General features: G+C 42.3%; 1 protein-coding gene across 10 annotated transcripts; it reads left to right on the top strand.

The window, feature by feature from the left end:
• Window positions 1-1,190: 1,190 nt before the first annotated feature.
• Window positions 1,191-18,198, top strand: brsk1a (BR serine/threonine kinase 1a). Of its 10 annotated transcripts, none has more exons than XM_033611565.2 (19): window positions 1,191-2,492; window positions 3,472-3,566; window positions 3,795-3,880; window positions 4,333-4,473; window positions 5,340-5,456; window positions 5,641-5,674; window positions 6,053-6,121; window positions 6,284-6,430; window positions 7,489-7,520; window positions 7,665-7,829; window positions 8,552-8,649; window positions 9,395-9,545; window positions 9,681-9,741; window positions 12,359-12,635; window positions 13,496-13,544; window positions 13,684-13,807; window positions 14,144-14,354; window positions 15,740-15,829; window positions 16,624-18,198. In XM_033611565.2, exons 1-19 carry the CDS (start codon window positions 2,408-2,410, stop codon window positions 16,833-16,835), a joined length of 2,244 nt encoding a protein of 747 aa, XP_033467456.1. In that variant the 5' UTR covers window positions 1,191-2,407; the 3' UTR covers window positions 16,836-18,198. The 10 variants fall into 10 exon arrangements, with proteins under 10 accessions (XP_033467456.1, XP_033467452.1, XP_033467448.1 ...); XM_033611561.2 differs by having other exon boundaries at window positions 12,005-12,635; window positions 16,636-18,198; XM_033611557.2 differs by having other exon boundaries at window positions 12,005-12,635.
• Window positions 18,199-18,919: the final 721 nt, after the last annotated feature.

Genomic DNA, 18,919 nt, shown 5'->3' with positions numbered 1-18,919 from the left:
TTTTTTTTTAAATATACAGTAGGCCTATTTTGCAGCACTTCATTCATTTCTGTGAAGAATACTAAATAAATTGCTATCTTTAAAGTTTAGATTATTATTTAAGCTATTAACTTAAAAAATCTCCCATGATAAGGGCACAGTGAAGACCTGAACACAGGCTATATTCACAGAGTCTTCACTTTCTGCTTAACGGCCCGACCTGACTTTGAAAAGTATGCAGTTAAAACAACCACAGAGCTTGTAGAACAATTGCCAAACGTAAGAGATAAGAAAACACTGAATTTGGCAAAAAAACAACCTTGTATGCATGATGATTAAAAATAAGAAATATAATACAGACAAGGCATTTTACAAAAAAAGTTAAACTCACCTTTAATGTAAAATTCAAAGGAAATAATCTGCTCAAAATTCATCCAAACCACTCTTCTTTTACACACACACTTCCTGCAGTCATTGCATTCCCTATTTGGGTTAACTGTACAGTTTATCAGTTTAGTTTAGTTTAGACTAGTTTAGTTTATTTAAGAAGGGACAGTGCAAATTAATAGATACACATGGTATAAAAATGTCAGAATTAGCCAAAAGGCTATTTTTTATCTGTAGTCCCTTGGCCAAAACGTTACACAAGGCCATCTAAAATACGGCACAAAAGGCACAAAAACAAACAAAATACAAAACAAAACAAAATAAAGAAAAAAAAGAAAACAGGGCATACGGTCTAAAAGACTTCTTTGAACACATCAACAACATCAGTTTATCAGTGTTACTATTGTTATGCACTACATACGAAATATCCATAAAATATGTCATTTAGTTAAGGGTCTTCACTTTACTCAAAGATTAAAAAATGGGCCCCTTAAAGAAAAAGGTTGGGAACCACTGCTCTAAGGTGTGCTTCACCTCATTTTCAGTGAAACTGAAAAGAAAATACACCTGTGGGACACCAGTGCTTCAGAGAGGCCAGAGCCGGGCCAAAGCACCCCAGTGTCCCCTAACAAGCAGCGTCCCGTCCGCTGCCTCCGGCCATGTTTACACATGTCTGTCATGATAACACTGATGGAGGGATCCGCAGCAGCTGTTGGGGCCCACAGTGTCGCCACGGTGTGGAGGTGAATGCAGAGATAAGCGTATTTTGAGGAAGATGATCAGGAGGAGGAGGGCGGAGGAGGAGAGGCGAGAGGAGAGTGGATGGAGAGAGAGTGGGACCCGGATGCTGATGCGAGTGAGACGAAGGAAGGAAGAGGGGAGAGAAAATATCGATTTACGGCAAGAAAACCGAAGGGAGTATAATACAGGGGGCCTTTACCCTGCGTGAACTGTTATCACAAGTGAGGAGGGGGATAAGGCAGTCGATAACAGTGCGGGCTAATCTGCGGACATCTGTGTTTTTTTTACCTGTGTATCTGCCGGTGAGGAGGGAGGAGGACACGCCAAAGGAGAGAGGAGAAGATGCTGTGATCCGCTACTTGCAGGGATGTAGAGAGACGGGGAGAGACAGGGAGGGGGAGGACTACGCTACGGCTAAAGATGGTTGTTTTGCTAGGGATACGCGTTTCACCCCGACATATTGCGAGAATGCGGCGGCCGTGTGATAAATCTTACCGTTTGACGATGCCCAGAAACTTCAGGAGGTGTCGGTTTTTTTGACAGCGAGACGGCCGTTGGTCCGGGCGTTGAAGCTAAAGCTAGCCTCGCTGCTGTGTGGGAGAGCGGCGGCGAGGCTAAAATAGCATGTTGTTGCACCTGTAAAAACAGGCCTGACAGAGAGAATAAAACTGATTTAATTTACACTGCTAACACCCACTTGACGTATTTGACCGTTTGTCGGTAAAACTCAACCAGCAAAGGAGTTAAATCTTTGCGGCAGGCGTGAAAAACACGGTTATTTCCAAGCTATATAACGTTACACTGCGATAATTTTCTCACTAACCGTCATATGTAGTTAACGTCACACACGTAAGTTACACTAATAAGCTAATGTACAGGGGTGACACTCTTCAGTTAGCCTAGCTTGTCATCTTTATCTCTAGGGTAGTGGTCAGTATTTAACGCATAAAAACCACCTAGTAACTCGCTGTCATCTCAGTTTTCTCTGCTTTAAGCTGTTTTTGTTCAATATCAACGTTATACATGTTTACCGTGCTTCATAACAACAATATTTAGCTTTGTGTATTAACCAGGTTTCAATGAAGGATGACCATTCATCATCCAGATGTTGTAAATCAGCACCAGTGCGTTTATTACAGAGTGGCAGTGTTATCACTGAAATAAAAGGCACCATCTTGTATCCCACAATAACTGTATAAGCTGTATAATATCACAGTAATTGCAATAACAACTGTGCAGTAATAGTAGAGGTAGTAGTAGTAGTAGTAGTAGTAGTGTATTAGCCTCCAGTCAGAGCAGTATGAGTAAGGAACTGTCTCTAAGTCAGTCAGCTCAATATGTTGGGCCCTACCGACTGGAAAAAACACTGGGGAAGGGACAGACGGGTGAGTACACCAAACTGGATTTTTAAACTACAATTTCATGTAGAAATGTATGTGTAGATCAGTGGATCAAGATATGATTAAGACTAGGGCTGCAACGATTAGTCGACTATTGAAATAATCGATGACTATTTTAGTAGTCGACTAATCGGTTTGAGTCATTTTTCATAGAGAAGTACTATAAAAGTACAAAAATAAGATTAAAAAATACTCTTATTGCAGCTTCTTATGTTCACATATTGGCAGCTTTACATACTCTCCCATGACGGTGAACTAAAACCCTTTGGCGTAAGTACGAAATAAGACATTAGATGACGTAATTTTGGGGTTTGGGAGAGACATTTTTCAACATTTTGACACATTTTTCGATAAAATGTTTAGTCGACTAATCGTAGAAATAGTCGACAGATCAGTTGACAGTGAAAATAATCGTTAGGTGCAGCCCTAATTAAGACTAGAAGTCTTTAATTGTCAACTAGAGCTGCAACGAGAAGTCGATTAATCGTTTAGTCAATGGATAGAAAAGTAATCTGCAAGTATTTTGATAATCGAATAGCTAAACATTTGCTGGTTTCATGTTGTTGAAGAACATTTGATGCTTTACTTTGTCAAATATAATAATAAACGGAATTGATTTGAATTTTGGGACTGTTTGCCAGATAAAAACTACCATTTGAAGACAACACCTTGGGCTACTTACTAGGCTATTTTCTTCGATTAATTGAGAACAAATAAAGGGCGTAATAATCAGTAATTAAAATGATCGTGAGTTGAAGCCCTATTGCTAATAACTGAGGAGAAAGAGTCACTTTTATGAGTCTACTTACATTTGGCTCACCTCTATAATTAAAACGTGAAAACAAACTATGCCCTAGAACTCCCTCAAGGCCCCCCAGGGGTCCCCGGACCTCTTGTTAAGAACCACTGCTGTAGATTATGCCTGTCTGTCTCTTATTTCTGTCTCCTTCATTGTGTCTGTCAGGACTGGTCAAGCTCGGGGTCCATTGTATTACGGGTCAGAAGGTAGCGATCAAAATAGTCAACAGAGAGAAGCTGTCTGAGTCAGTCCTGATGAAGGTACAGTGTGACGCTGCTGAGGTTGTTGCGGTGACGATAATGCTAATTTTGTATATAGCAGGATGTGCTATGCTGTACTCAAACTGCTCCCTATTCTCTATATTTAACTTCTATATTCATGAATTAACCTCTGTTCTGTTGCTTCAAAAATGACACTGAGTGGCGTGTGTGCTCTGCTTTAGTGTCCTCTTCTCTTTTTCTGTGCACCTATCTCTTCTCTATAACCAGGTTGAGAGGGAGATTGCCATTCTGAAACTGATTGAGCATCCGCATGTGTTGAAGCTGCATGATGTTTACGAGAATAACAAATACCTGTGAGTTCCCTCTGCATTCAAAGGAGCCTCACTACTTGGCTGAGTGCAGTCTGCATGCTCCTTTTTTGGTGCTGAATACTGAACTTTGGAGCAGGATGGGTATAAATATTACTCTAAGAGCTATATTAATCTGCTCTCATCACTCTAATTCTCACTTTTCCTTCATGTCCTACGATTATTCTGAAAAGTTTTTGATCTGTCTTGGGGAAAATACTCGCTAAAATGCTTTAATGCTGTTATAAAAAAGCCGCTGGGGGAGTAGACAGGCAGACAGGTCGGCTGAAAGTGAGTACATAAAAAAAGAAATTACAAGATATCATCACAGTGTTGTGGTGCTAGAATCCAACATCATAAATTAGTGATATCTAACAGTTGAATGAATGAATGACTTGTCAATTCCCCTGTCTCGTAGAGATGTTTTAAATCACATCGTCGCCCCTGTGTGTGGACAGGTACCTGGTGTTGGAGCATGTGTCAGGAGGGGAGTTGTTTGACTACCTGGTGAAGAAGGGCCGGCTGACTCCGAAAGAGGCCAGGAAGTTCTTCAGGCAGATCATCTCTGCTTTGGATTTCTGCCACAGTCATTCCATCTGGTTGGTTTTTTGCAGAGAGCAGTGGTTCTTAAATTAAACTCTTGAAACAATGAGGAATCCATGCAAATTTGATGTGTCATTGCAGAATAAGTCACAAGACTTGATGTTTGCGGGGACTTCCTTACATTTCTTTTAGACAAATTGCCTGTTTGTGATGGCATACCAAGCACTACATGAGTGGCAGAACTTGTAATTGTGTAGCAAGAACTAATATTAAAGCCACAGTTAGCCACAGCTAGCTGCGAGGATTGCGCATATGCCAGGCGCGAACTCCTGGTTACAGTTCCTTCAGTGTTCATTGTCCAGGTTTTTACCAGGAGCTGAATTACCCAAAGAGGTCTCTTCCTCTCCTGAAGTAGTTTCACATTACAAATTTGTGTTTCTCTGACACTGTTTGGCTCGTTGCAATTGAGCTGCTAGCTTAGCACCTGCTAATGTGTGCTCATCTTTTCTTCTGATAAGTTAAGATCCAGATGTTCAGGAGGTTTTTTATCAGGAGCCGAATATCAGCAGAGGTCTATTCCTCTTCAAAACAAACAGACCTAGTGATTTAAACCAGTATAAAAAACTGAATGAAGTGGTTTTACGTTGAAAAATCAAGGTTTTTTCCAATGCTTTTTAGCTCTTTGTGGAGGGGCTGCTAACTGCGGTTGCAGATGCAAAAATGCAAATGGAAGCATGTAGAGCCAGTGTTTGGTTTGTGTGTCCTGGGCTACTGTAGAGACATGGTGATGCAACATGCTAATTATATTCATTCCGGCCTATATATCTCGCTAAATCCTACACGCTGGACCTTTAAGTCATAGTTAAGATGAAATACCATTATAAGCACTAGAAGACCTATAGTATCTGTTGTGTTTGTGCAGTCACAGAGACCTGAAGCCTGAGAACTTGCTCCTGGATGAAAAGAACAACATCCGCATCGCTGACTTTGGCATGGCCTCCCTACAGGTGGGAGACAGTCTGTTAGAGACCAGCTGTGGGTGAGTACCAACACTCATTCATAAATAATGTGTACACATGTAAAAAACACACGGGTCAAATTTTTGCATTTCAGAAACAATGCAAATCTGTGCTTATACCATAATGTAATTTCACAATAAAGAGTACAGAAGTTACCACACGAACAAGAGACTGTTGCTTGTAACACTTGTCTTTCATTTTTAGATCGCCACATTATGCTTGCCCTGAAGTTATACGGGTAAGTGCGCCTCAAATGTTGCTACCTGTAATATAAATGATCAAACGATGTTAATAAATTATGAATTCAGCGGCAAATACGTCCTTACATGACACAAAGACATTACTAATTGTTTCAAAGTCATGAAAATAATTTTTAAAGTCTTAACTAAGAGTGATTCTTGAAGGCACTTGAAGGCAAAAAGATGGTTTCATGGTATTTCGGACTGAGTTTGACTAATTGCTGGATTTTAATGGATTACAGAGTTTCCTTTGACTGAGATTTCATGGATAAGCCTTAAATAGGATGAAAGTATCTGAGTGAATTTAATCAATGTATGTGGTTCATTTGTTTTTTCACTTAGTAGTTTGGAACTCATGTGGATTCTGTCTTTGTCAGGGGGAGAAATACGATGGGCGGAGAGCAGATGTGTGGAGCTGTGGGGTCATCCTTTTTGCTCTGTTGGTGGTAAGTTTTTTTTACTGCTGTCTTCACAGTTACAATTTGGTCCTTTTATAAATACCCCCTCGTGTATTTGCAGTTCTTGCTTCCCCTTTTTCAAGTCAAGTTTATTTTATCACATCTGTTTTTCCTTCCTTCCTTCTTTTCCTCTCTTTTGTTCTCCTACAGGGTGCCCTGCCCTTTGACCATGACAATTTACGCCAGCTCCTGGAGAAGGTGAAGAGTGGGGTGTTCCACATGCCCCACTTCATCCCCCCAGACTGCCAGTCACTGCTCAAGGGCATGATTGAGGTCAACCCTGAAAAGAGGCTCACGGTATGAGACAGTGCGCATACACAGGGGGGTTGAATGCCGCTTAAACACCTGGACTTCGGTCAGTCAAAAACATTATGTCCTCTGTCTTTCCTGAACGCTTTTCCTTGAACTCGATAGAAAACTTTGTGAGAGCAGGGAAAGATGTGAAGGAGAATTCCTTTGGCAGGCTGAGAGGCTAACTTTTGGTTTAGCCCTTTGCTAACTTGAATGGAGATAAAAGCTCTTCTAGATCTTGGAAATGTTATCCAACCAAATGGATCAAATCCTGATAGTGAAAAGAGTCAGTGTTAGAGTCTGAGCAGGGATTGTCTGCACATAGCTCTCAACATGGAGGTGGCTGAGCTGGCAGCTAGCAGCTAACAGTGCTAATAGTTAGAACAATGCTAACAGTGTCAACAGAACCGGTGGGTGGGCTTCTGCAATGATTCAGTTCCATCACTTTATGTTGGGACGGCGTTACCAGCAGTAACCGCTGTATGAGCGTAGTGTAGAACGGCGGCGTTTAGCTAACCACAGGGGTACACACTTAGGGACTTGTGCTAACGTTCACGTGTTGCCTAACTGGCTACCACAACAAAGAACAGAGAAGCTCTCATTACAACACACAAATAGGAAAAGTGATTTCATTCTCTGCTCAGGACACCATTATTCTACCATATCTTTACATAGCAAATAGTTGTTTGCTGCTATATTAATGCTCTAAATGTCGCATACAGTTCCTTTAATGCCATGTGTGAAGGAGGTTTTTGGATAGTGGATTTGATTCTCCATACTTGGGACAATGTCAGTGTGTTCACTGCCAGAATAAAATATGGCTCAATAAGACTGCTCCAGCACACTTAGTGATGCATAATTTTCTGCTCTATTCTCAAAATCACTAAATATTGCAAAGTTGCAAACTGTGATTTAGTATACAGTATTTAGAACTGATGAGCTGTCTTGTGCGTGTCAAGAAAAGTATCTGGTGTGAAATGTTTACACAGCACAGCTCTGCGGCCATCTGGCTGCGAACAGACTGTAGAAACTAATGGCCCCATCTGCCCTGTCACCCTTTACAGCTAGAGGCCATCCAGAAACACGCCTGGTATCTGTGAGTATACGTTCATTTTTACATACGCGACTGTTCAATGGAATACTGATTTAGAGTGATGCTGCATCGTATTTAAACCAATACGTTATATCCGTGTCTTCCACGTGTGCTTTATTGTGTGTTGCGCATGTGTGTGGCTCCCAGGGGAGGTCGTAATGAGCCGTGTCCTGAGCAGCCTCCTCCCAGGCGGGTGTGTGTGAGGCGAATCTTGTCCCTGACTGAGCTGGACCCAGATGTGTTGGACAGCATGCACTCGCTGGGTTGTTTCCGAGACCGAGGCAAGCTCACACGTGATTTGCAATGTGAAGAGTAAGTATCGCTTTTTCACCCCTGAGCATGACCATCGACCAGGAAAACAGAAACATCTAAACATAATGCAATGTAACAGCCATGCAGTAAACACACCACTGCCTTACTTACAATGGACAGTTATATGACTATGATATGGTGTGATTTAAAAACTTTATTGTCTTGAAAGGTTAAATCATTACAGAGTTAATGTTATTCTGGTCACTCAGTCGTGTACTTAATGAGTTACAGCATCTTATTTTTTATTGACCCCTGTGTATTGTGGACAGACATTTTGAGTGCCGTCTGGAAGCAGACAGGGGATACGGCTTCCTCTCCATCACGCCATGTGAAACTCCTGTTCTGAGTCACTAGCCACGGGGTTAAAGAATGCAAGATGGTGGATAGACTGCAGCTGTGCGATCTAGCCTCACAAATATCAAAGTCATGGCGCAGTCAGGTGCTCCTTGTCGCAACAAAGTGATAGTGAGGGCTTCAAATGATGCACTGGTTGTGCTAAAAAACAAAGTCTTTGTTTTGTTATGATGTATTCAGTCTTTGGAGGATCCAGCTTTGTGAACTGAATGAACTGTTAAAAGCCAGTCTTGTAGCTCCGTGGTGCTAACACTTACCACAGACTTTTTAGCAGGGTTACCAACTCTAATGACATATGACTCCCTTCGACATCATTCTCTCAAAATTTTAAAATCTTATCTGATGTCTTTTTTTTCTCTCTGTTTCAGAGAAAACCAGGAAAAGATGATCTATTACCTACTGCTGGACAGGAAAGAGCGCTACCCCAGCTATGAGGATGAGGACTTGCCTCCGCGCAATGACGTAGGTCAGTCATTAGGGGGCAGGGGGGTTCCACTCAAGGGAGGGAGCTGCTTTTCCAGCCTCATTTGCTGTGAAGCGATTGTACCACAGTCTATGAGTCTGGTTCCGAACACAGGTACTCATTACCTCTGTCGATGAATTCTGGATTATTTAAGATAATCTATGAAATGTTATTAAATTTTGGATTAAATGTTTTCCCCTAAGAGCCTTTAGCCTAAGAATCAGTTACGGTGTACCCTCTTGGTGGGTTTGGCTTTGTTGGCAAAAAGCCTCTCTAGGTTTGTCTGAAATTTGTACAAAAATTATGGATTTTTCTGGAGCTGTGTGCAAATTTTTTACCAACAGTAAGTCACACAATACGATAATTAAACCAGACTTTGCAGGACATCTGCAAGATTTTTCTGTGGGACAAAACCGGGAGAGGGCAGCTATTCTGTCTGAGCAAATCAAGCTAAGTTTATCACAGTCACAGATGGTGCAATGAGCCAAAGGCCTGCGGAAAAATCACTTTCAACATAACGTAAAAAGAAAAGAGAAAATAAATGCATAGTGACAGAGTGACAACAGGGAGCAGAGGGATGAAGACGCAGCAACATCTCTTACTAGCAGGAAGCAATATGGATTATTAGAAATGTGTTTCAACAATGCCGCTTCCAGGAGAAAGAAACAAACCCTGTTTTTGGGAGTGGTGTTAATTCGTTATGGCAGTTGCACAACATGATATTTGATAAATACGTCTTCTACAGCAGACCCTCCTCGAAAGCGAGTTGACTCTCCAATGCTGACGCGCCACGGCCGCTGTCGCCCAGAGCGGAAAAGCCTGGAGGTGCTGAGTGTTACTGAGCAGGGATCCCCTACCCCGCCTCGCAGGGCCCTGGACACAGCTGCACACAGCCAGAGGTACAGTTCAATAGGCTTACACATATACAGAACACACTATAAATGTTGCATCCCAAGAATGCATTCAGTCACACACACTCTCTTGTTGGTTATATTCCTTTTTGACATTCTCTTAACCTCTTGTCTCTTCGTCAGGTCTCGCTCAGTCAGCGGAGCATCAACTGGTCTCTCCTCCAGCCCTCTCAGCAGTCCCAGGGTAAGGGCCTGTTGGCCACCTTTTAACAAACTGTGCACTTACAAGTGTTGCTGCTTTGAGTACCTGCACTATCTCTGAACATGATGCAAGCATGCAGTATAAAAAATGCATTTCCATTATTATTTTGTATTATTTAACTCCCCCTGTAACCAAGTACAGTTAAAGGGTAGGTTCACAATTTTTGAGTCTGTCTTAAAACAGTAGTCAGGTGCCCATACGAGTCCTGAAAGCTGTAATCATTCCTCAGTTTATGCTGGCGATTAAAAGATCCAGTCTTTGTGTTACGGTCCCTCAGCTCAGCTGTGAAACGCTGTCTTGTAAGCCTCAAATTAGCTTAAGATAAACCATAGGAATCATATTTACATAACAAGGACTGCAAAGTTTGTCCCCAATCACAAAAAACTAAGAGTTGTTGCAAGTGGACCCAAACTCAAAACCCAGAGCAGGAGGCAGATAAAGTTTAACAGGTTTAATGCAGGAGTTAATGAGGCAGCAGACGACCAAGGTGAGTGAATGGCTGGTCAGCGTGGTGGCAGAGAAAACAGATGGAATGAGCTGGCAGGCACATGAGTGGCATCTACTAGTAGAGTCACTTGACTAGAAACCTGAACACAGCTACCATGGAGACTGAAACAATGACCTGGCATGGAGTGGTAGAAGAGCTGAGGTTGATATGCAGGAGAGGTGATGAGCAGATTGTCAGCACGTGTGTTGGATGAGCGGGAAAGACGGGAACGAGACAGACGCATACGGAGAGGCAAACTGGGGACATGGAAGACACAGGAGAAGTGGGGAATGCAGGGAGACACAAGAGACAAACTCTTTCAGTGTTTATATGGGGACCTGACCGTTGTTTTAAGACACATTTGAAGAGTTGTGAACCACGATAGCCTTCTGTTTGTGTGCTGCAGTGTTTCCCAGCCAGCAGAATCAACATGGTTAGCATTGTCATTGCGCCCTCGAGTGAACATTGTACTTATGTTTAGGTCATGTGTATCCTGACGGTTAGAATCAGCAGAATCAGAATCAGATTGAGCTTTAAGGGCTAAGTCAGTGTGTACACATACATGGATTTTGAATACAAAGAAATTGTTCCAAATTAGTGTGCAACAAATTTGAAAGAAAGACTGAATAAGTAAGAGATATATAAAAAGTAGTAACCACCATAACATTTTCACTGGCCTCCATGCTGCTTTCTACTTTCTACTAGACTGTTTTCAAACCCATCCGTGATGTCGAAGGTGACACACCAGAAAAAAAACCCAAAAGAGCCATGTTAGCAAGCTTTCCCGTGTTTAAAGAAAACGCTAACACACACTAATTTTGTTGGAAAAGGGGTAATACAGTAAGGATGGCAAAGCTAGGTGATAATGGTACGGTTAACAAGTTGTAATTTGGGATTTTAAGATGCTGACATTAATCTGGGACTCTAATAATTCAGAATTATTATTTTCTTGTAGGTTTTGTGACATTATTTTGAATTATATGAATATGTATTAAGCTTTTTCAATGTAAATGCGAATGCTTTACTAATTATGCTGTAAACTATCAATATAGATTTTGCTGTGATACATATTGCAAAATTGTTTTTGCCGGTATTGCCTGCTCAGCATTCAACTGCTATCAAATTTTTAACCACACTTCACAACCCCCCGAAAATATCCATTTATCAAGCTCCTCGGTCATTCTTGCACATCACTGCAACACCACTTCCTCAGATTTAATCTCTCACCCAACAGGAGGTTTGTGTGGCATCTCTCTTCTGTCTTCATGTCACTTCTCTTCCTCACCATGCATGATCTAATTGTATGCACAGTTATTAAGAATAGAGCCTTTAAATAAGATAATTTATTTTGGTTTGTGGGATAATTTGCTTTTCTGGTGTGCGTATGTTTCTAAACTGCATTTAAACAGTCTGTAGGTTGTAAACTGATGAACATTAACTGATAGCAACCACTGAATGGTAACAACTTCACTGCCGCTGTCCTTTGTCACTGCATTTTTAACCCTGTCACTACCACAGCTGTCACTAAATCCTCACTCACATAAGATACAAATGGCTCAAACGACTGAAATGAATGCTTTTATAGTCAGCACTGTTAATACGGCATTTGACACTCTCACTGCTCACAAGATGCACTCTTTTGTCATGAAGCATGATATTCATTTCCATACTTTCTCCATGTTCCATCCCTTCTCTTTCTTGTTTTCCATCTCTCCCACCCCCCACCCCACCTCCCCACCCCACAAACCCAACCCCCAGTCCTATCAAAGCCCCGTCTTCACTTTCAGCCAATCAGACGTCACCTCTGCCACCGCTACTCCCCTCCCAAAGGAGCCCAAACAGGGAAACGCCACCACTCCTCGCTCAGCACGGGCTCACGACAAGCCCAAAGCTCCCCCCAACCCAAAGACCCAGACCCTGCCCACCAAGGGACCGGCAGACCGACCCCATCTGCAGCCCATCAAATCCCTGCCTCTGCACAACCCATCCTCCCGTTCACCCTCCCCTTCTCCGCTCCTGTCACCCATCCCTCGTTTCTTCTTCCCCTCGTCCTCTGTCCTAAAGTCAGTGACTAAGAGCTTCTACCCAAACTCTGCCCACTCTGTGCCGCAGGTCACTCCTCAGGGCTCTCCGTTGCCCACACCCCTGGGCACCCCTGTCCACCACCCTCACCACCCCTCCTCCACCCCGCCCTCCTCTTCCTCGTCCTCGTCCTCCTCGCGGGCGGAGGGAGGGGGAGGGGTGGGCTCACTGTCGCTGACCCCGCCTTCCAGCCCAGGAGGGGGAAGCGGCATGGCGGCCAGCAGCTCTGCTCACTGGAGGACCCGCCTCAATTCTTTCAAGAACAACCTGCTGGGCTCGCCCCGTTTCCATCGCCGTAAACTGCAAGGTGAGTTTTGTAGGTTTAACTCAGTGTTATGTGGGAGTTATGTCATGTTTTAACAGATGCACTGCTATCTGCACAGTTGTGGAACAACTAAACTTAAGTAGGTCATCAGTTTCAAGAGTTTTCTCTGCTCTAACACTGGGAAGACATTTCTGTTTCAGGCCTCTACACTGGCAATGGATTATGTCTCAAAACAATTTTTTCTCTGGCTTACAGATAAAGTTCTAATGTTGTACACAAATGTCAAATTTAAAGGGGCAGTTCACCCCAAAATCAAAAATACATATTTTTCCTCTTTCCTTTTGTGCAGTTTATCGATTTAGATTTTTTTGGTGTGAGTTGCTGAGTGTTGGAGATATCGGCCGTAGAGATGTCTTCCTTTCCTCAAATATAATGGAACTAGATGGCACTCAGTTTGTGGTGCTCAAAGTGCCAAAAAAATACATTTGAAAAACTATCCCTATCTTCACACAGAAGTAAATGTGCATCTCCTGCTAGCTCATTTAGCATCCCTGTCCCTGTCGTCTGTGAAGAGATCCACGCTTCCTTCTTCGCGGTGATACGTTTGGCAGGTGTAGTTCAGCAGAAAGAAAATAGTTCCTACAGGAAACTGCTCACAACAAGGTCCGTGGATTATCTTGAGTAACCGGGTCATGATTTCTGGAAGGAGAAATTGTTGTTGTCAAGTGCCATCTAGTTCCATTATACTTGAGAAAAGGCAGAAGTCTCTGCAGCTGATATTTCCAACTCTCAGTAGTCTACTATCTAGATTGATAAATAGCACAAAAGGCAAGAGGAGGAAAAAATATGTATTCTTGATTTTGGGGTGAACTGTCCCTTTAATTGTGAGTTCTCTCTTACAGTTCCTACATCAGAAGACATGTCCAGTCTAACACCAGAGTCCAGCCCTGAGTAAGTCACACTCCCTGAGATATATTGCTGAGGTTTCACTTGTTTTCAAGCGTGTTGTTTTTTTGTGTTTGTGTTCTTCGATGTTTTCTATGACTCTGCGTATTCGCTACTACTGTATATTTTTTTGTCGTGCTACCAGGCTGGCTAAGAAGTCGTGGTTTGGGAACTTCATTGGCTTGGAGAAAGAGGAGCAGATCTTTGTGGTGATCAGAGACAAACCTCTGAGTTCGGTCAAAGCCGACATTGTCCACGCCTTCCTGTCTGTGAGTATCTGATGCGTTCTGTCTTTGACGCCTCTCACTATCAAAGCTTGTTTGTAGAAGGCATGGCTCTCACTGTCAAAGCCATAAGGACTTCACGCGCACTCTCATACTGTGTACGCACTTCATTTCTTTTCATTATTTCAGTCTTCTCTTTATTTCAATCTTGCTCACTCGTGGCACGTTGATGGATCACTTTGCTTTCACCAATGGCTCACTCTTTCTCTCCTCTCCTCACCCTCACCCTTTGTCTCCCTATACTCACGTTGGCCCCCGTACCTCTCCCGCCTCGTAAGTCTGTCGGTCTCTCTGCTTCTTCTCTGTCTCCCCACCACGCAGATCCCGTCACTCAGTCACAGCGTCCTCTCGCAGACCAGCTTTCGGGCCGAGTACAAGTCCTCCGGCGGCCCCTCTGTCTTCCAGAAGCCCGTCAAGTTCCAGGTGGACATTGCTTTTTCCGAAGGCGAGAGGGAGCGAGACAGGGAGAGGAGCGAGAGGGAGGGCAGGAGGGAGACGGGAATCTACAGCGTGACGTTCACCCTCATTTCAGGTAAGTGGAACATTAAATTAAACTTATAACTATTATGTTTTGGAAGAAGTTTTGGCTGTACAACTTAAAATAAATGTTTGACAGTTTTGGAAGTTTGGAATGTCCTCGTCTGATACAGTCAAGCTAGCTGATTCATCCTGTTTCCAGTCTTTATGCTAAGCTAAGCTAACAGGCTATAGCCTTACTTTTAATGGGAAACTTTGATATTTTTCAATCAGACCATATTTTCCCATGTGTTTGTGTCTGTGTGACTGAAGGAGACAACATTTTTTAAGCTGGTTCAGTTGAGCAAGAGCGCTGCAGTCGGCAGCAGCAAAACATTCTGCCGTACGTCCACTAAAGTGCTTGTTTTTGTCACTGACAGGCTCTGATTATTATTCTGAGTGTCTGACATTATGAAAAGGATTCCTACAGAGATAGACCATTTTGTTAAAGAGTAAGATCCCTTTTTTAAATCAGAAACAGCCTCGAAATTGCTATCGCCAAACCCACCAGACTCCAGTTAAATAAACAGCAATTTTATCATTGTAAAACACACTTCATTGAAACTCAACAAAATCAAAATAAAACTCACAAAACTGGCATGGTTCACCTTTCAGCTGTTACAGAAATCACCAACTCTGGTTTGGTTAAAAAATAAACACTTAACTCAGCCATTTAGATGTGAATATATACTGGTTCTATGCACACTAAAATTAATGTTTTTTAAGTGGAGTCTGGTAGGTTTGACAATAGCAATTTTAGGGCTGTTTCTGGTTACACAAAAGGGATTTTACTGTTTAACAAAGAGGTCTGTCTCTTTAATGATCCTTTCAATAATGTTGTCAGACACTTAGAATAATAATGTAAGCCTGTCAGTGGCAAAACAAGCACTTAACATTGCAACATCGCTGCTGTCAACTGAAGCCCTGTCTCTCAATATTGGACCATTTTCAAAATTTGCTGTCTCCATTAGTCACTAGGACACAAAAACATGGTAAAATAGGGTCCAGGTTGAAAAATACCAACGTAAACCTTTAACAGACAGATATGAAAGTTACATCAACTTTTCAATCTAACTACACCAGAAAGCAAAAAGTCTAAAATGTTGAATCATTCTTTTAAATTCAAATAATTCCTGGCTCTGAAGCTATGCCACATCCTTTGTCTTGTTTACTTAATCTCCGATTCAGCCAATTCCTAAATGACATTATGATTGCGGTACTTTTTATGCTTAATTTGAAGGCTGTATTTTGTGTAGACATAGGGCAACTGACATTTAGGGTTCAGCCCTCCATTGGGAAGTACATTGTTGAAGCATAACCACCTTTTTTCAAAATAGCATAGCTGTGGTTCTTGTACTGGATCTCAAGCATCATATTGTGCATGCCTTGCTGCATCCCCAGGTCCGAGTCGCAGGTTCAGACGAGTGGTGGAAACAATTCAAGCCCAGCTTCTCAGCTCCCATGATCAACCCATGGTACAAGCCCTATCTGGTGAGACTGCTTTCACACACCTGTGCACCCACTAGAGTAAAAACATGTAACATTTTTCCCCTCTGACTTTTATCTTCTAGGTACGTACATGGGCAGTCTTATTTTTACCTCCTTGGTGGAGTTTGTGTGTTTGTCAGCAGTATTACAGAACACCACAGTCCCGATTTAGACAAAACTTGGTGGAAGGGTGTAGCATGAGCCATGGAAGAGCTTAGTAAATGTTGGAGGGGATCCAAATCACAGGGTGGATACACAAATTATTTTCATCTTTCGTCAATACTGCGAGATAAGGCGTTTGGCCATGGCAGAGTTTTGCGCTTTCAAACTGCCCTTTTAGCTTGTGTGTTTCTTATGCTTATTTGTTTTTGAAATATCTTTAATTTGACTTCTTTTCTTGTGCAGGAAACATATTCAGTAGGATGATTCTGCTATCTCATGAATTTTCTGACTATTGCATATTTAATCTTTTGTCCAAGCAGGTTTTAGTTTATTTCAAGCAATGGTTTGTGTGGAATCAGCATTAACTTCCATTGCTGCATGCTTGATGTTATTTGAGGACATGGTTGTTTTCTGTTGAAACAACGTTCTGTTTTTTTACTAAGTATGCCCTTGAAAGGTCGCAGGCTCTCATCACCTGCAGAGGCCGAAGCAGAGGGAGAATGGTAGTTGCCGCCTCCACTTTCAGGCTAACCCCCCACTTTTTTAATCACACCTACATTAAGTTCATTTCTAGCCCTGATCCGTGGAAACTGTAGCACACATACATCGAGAGTGACTTTCCTGTTCTCCTCCTGATCCCTTCCCAGATGAGAAGAACGGCCGACCCCACGGGACCCCCACCCGCCAAAACTCGAGGCGCTCCGAGGGTGGGGGCGACAGGTGCGAGTGGGGTGACCGGGCAGATGGCGGAGGCATAGGAGGCAGCGGGGGAGTTCTGCAGCGCAGAGGCTCGGCGAAAGAGAGAACCCGACTGCTGTCCTCCAATGGAACCCAATCCCAACCGTAGGATAGAAAAGCAAGACCACGCAGCAGGGTGCCTGAACCACAGCGGACAGAAGACAGTGTAACTTCATCACCCAGTATCCCTGCAAGCTATGAGCTACTCCTATTCTTCCTTGACTAAGTTATTGAAGGTGCTTGACCATAGCAAGGATTGAGCCGTCATGCTTTTTTTTTTTTCTTCTTCTTTTGTTTTTTACCAACTCAACATTCTTTTGACGTTTTGGATCACCAGGATTCCTACCCTTAAATGAGAACGAAGTGTTAAGGAATCACCCTTTAATGATAAAAAAAAAATAATATGTGAATGAGCAGTTTGGTATCCATCATAGATACAGCTTCACAGATCAAAACTAGGAATTTTGAAGTGCTAATGTGCATGCCAGTTAGCAAATCAGCCTGCTAAAGGATGCTGAAACGATCAGATAGGCTAGTCTACCATATCATTATAATACAGTATCTGACACCAAAAAGAAATAACGGTCTTGTGATGGTTCTCAAGATTACTCTTAAAAGATTAACCGCTCATATCATTATCAAGCGACATGCAAATACCAGTCCATACTGAGAGAAATCATAGATGAACCCTAAGAGTTAGCAACCTGCTCCCACTTCACCGAGTGGTGACGAGCTGAAAACAAAAGGTCTTGATTTTCTCAGGAGAAACTACATCCTGGAATTCCAGCAGTGTCTTCTCCTGACGTAAAGAAAACCAACAAAGTAAGCTAAGTAAGTGAATGTGAAAAAAAAAAGATATTTTTTTATTTAGTTTTTATTTATTGTTTACACGTTTCTTTTGAGGATGTCAGTAGCACAGTGATAGCAGTAATTGAAAACAGTGTCGAGGGAGGTTGGAGGAGTTGGGTTTTTTTTTAAGAAGGCGTTTGTTTAAAGTTAAATGTTTTGATTCTTTTGTATTTTCTTTCTACTCAGAGACAATACGAAACGATGCCTCTAAGATTTTCCGCATTGGACCCCTTGTTGCTCTGAAGAAAAGTATTTTTGATTTGAACAGAAATATGAACATTACTATATGATGAAAAGAAAAAAAAAACACTATGAGTGAATAGTTCCATGAACCTCATCACAGCTGTTTGTGCCCAGATTGAATGAGAAGAGCATTCCCCGGCCTGTGGATCGAACAGACGCCACCCTTCTCGTCGAGCTTGTCTCCTATCGCCATAGTATTCATGTACTGACTCAACAACAAAACAAAACAAAAACGACGACAAAAAAAAGCAAAGGAAATCCATCAATGGACATTTTCATAATGCCAGACTTTAAAACGGCTTGCGATGTCAATTCCTTGTTGAACGGGAATTCATAATGGGAAGCAAGCAAAGAGTCTCCTAACCCCCCACCCCACCCCATGCTCCTCACTTCAGTGTTCACCAACAAGCCAAGTAGTCCATCACTGCACCCACGCTCATTGCCGAGAGTCGCGCCATTTCTGCGAGCAGACGTAGCAACTCAGACGGTCATGTGTCACTCCAGCACTCTATCAGAGTAGTCGATGTGTTTCACCAGTCTTCCATACAGCACAATATGCAACAAAAGTGCAGAATGTTTTCAGAGAGATACACAGTGCTACAGTTGTTTATTTTAATTGTATTTCTTTTTTTATATTTGTCCACATGCCTATCCATCTATTTATTTATTTATTTATATTTATTTATTTGTTCACGTGGTTGTCATGTATTTGTCTACAAACTAGATTTTACGCCAACAAAAATATATCAAGAGCTAATTCAAGAATTCTAATTCATTTCTTGTAATCACTCTTTTTTTGCGCTTCTTTCTGAGAAGAGGAAAGACTTTGATAGCAGTGCTGACAAGTTGATTTCATCTCGCTTCATTTATATCACGCTTATCTTCGGTAACTGGATCGTGTGTGTGAGACAGGTGGATGACGACCGAGCGAGAGTGAGCTGAAAACTTCGCAGCAGATGCATTTTGAGCTGATGTCACGTACGGAGATTTTCGACTGACCCAGGAATACTGCATTAACTATCACAGCCGGACCCTAACAGGCACATAATTTTCTCTCACGCACATTAAACGCTTGCTACTTCGCTTCATCTCTTGCTTTTA

Source organism: Epinephelus lanceolatus, chromosome 21 (assembly GCF_041903045.1).
Source record: "Epinephelus lanceolatus isolate andai-2023 chromosome 21, ASM4190304v1, whole genome shotgun sequence".
Lineage (NCBI taxonomy): Eukaryota > Metazoa > Chordata > Actinopteri > Perciformes > Serranidae > Epinephelus > Epinephelus lanceolatus.
The sequence above is the reverse complement of the archived record's forward strand: the minus strand, read 5'-3'. Positions and strand labels throughout refer to the sequence as shown.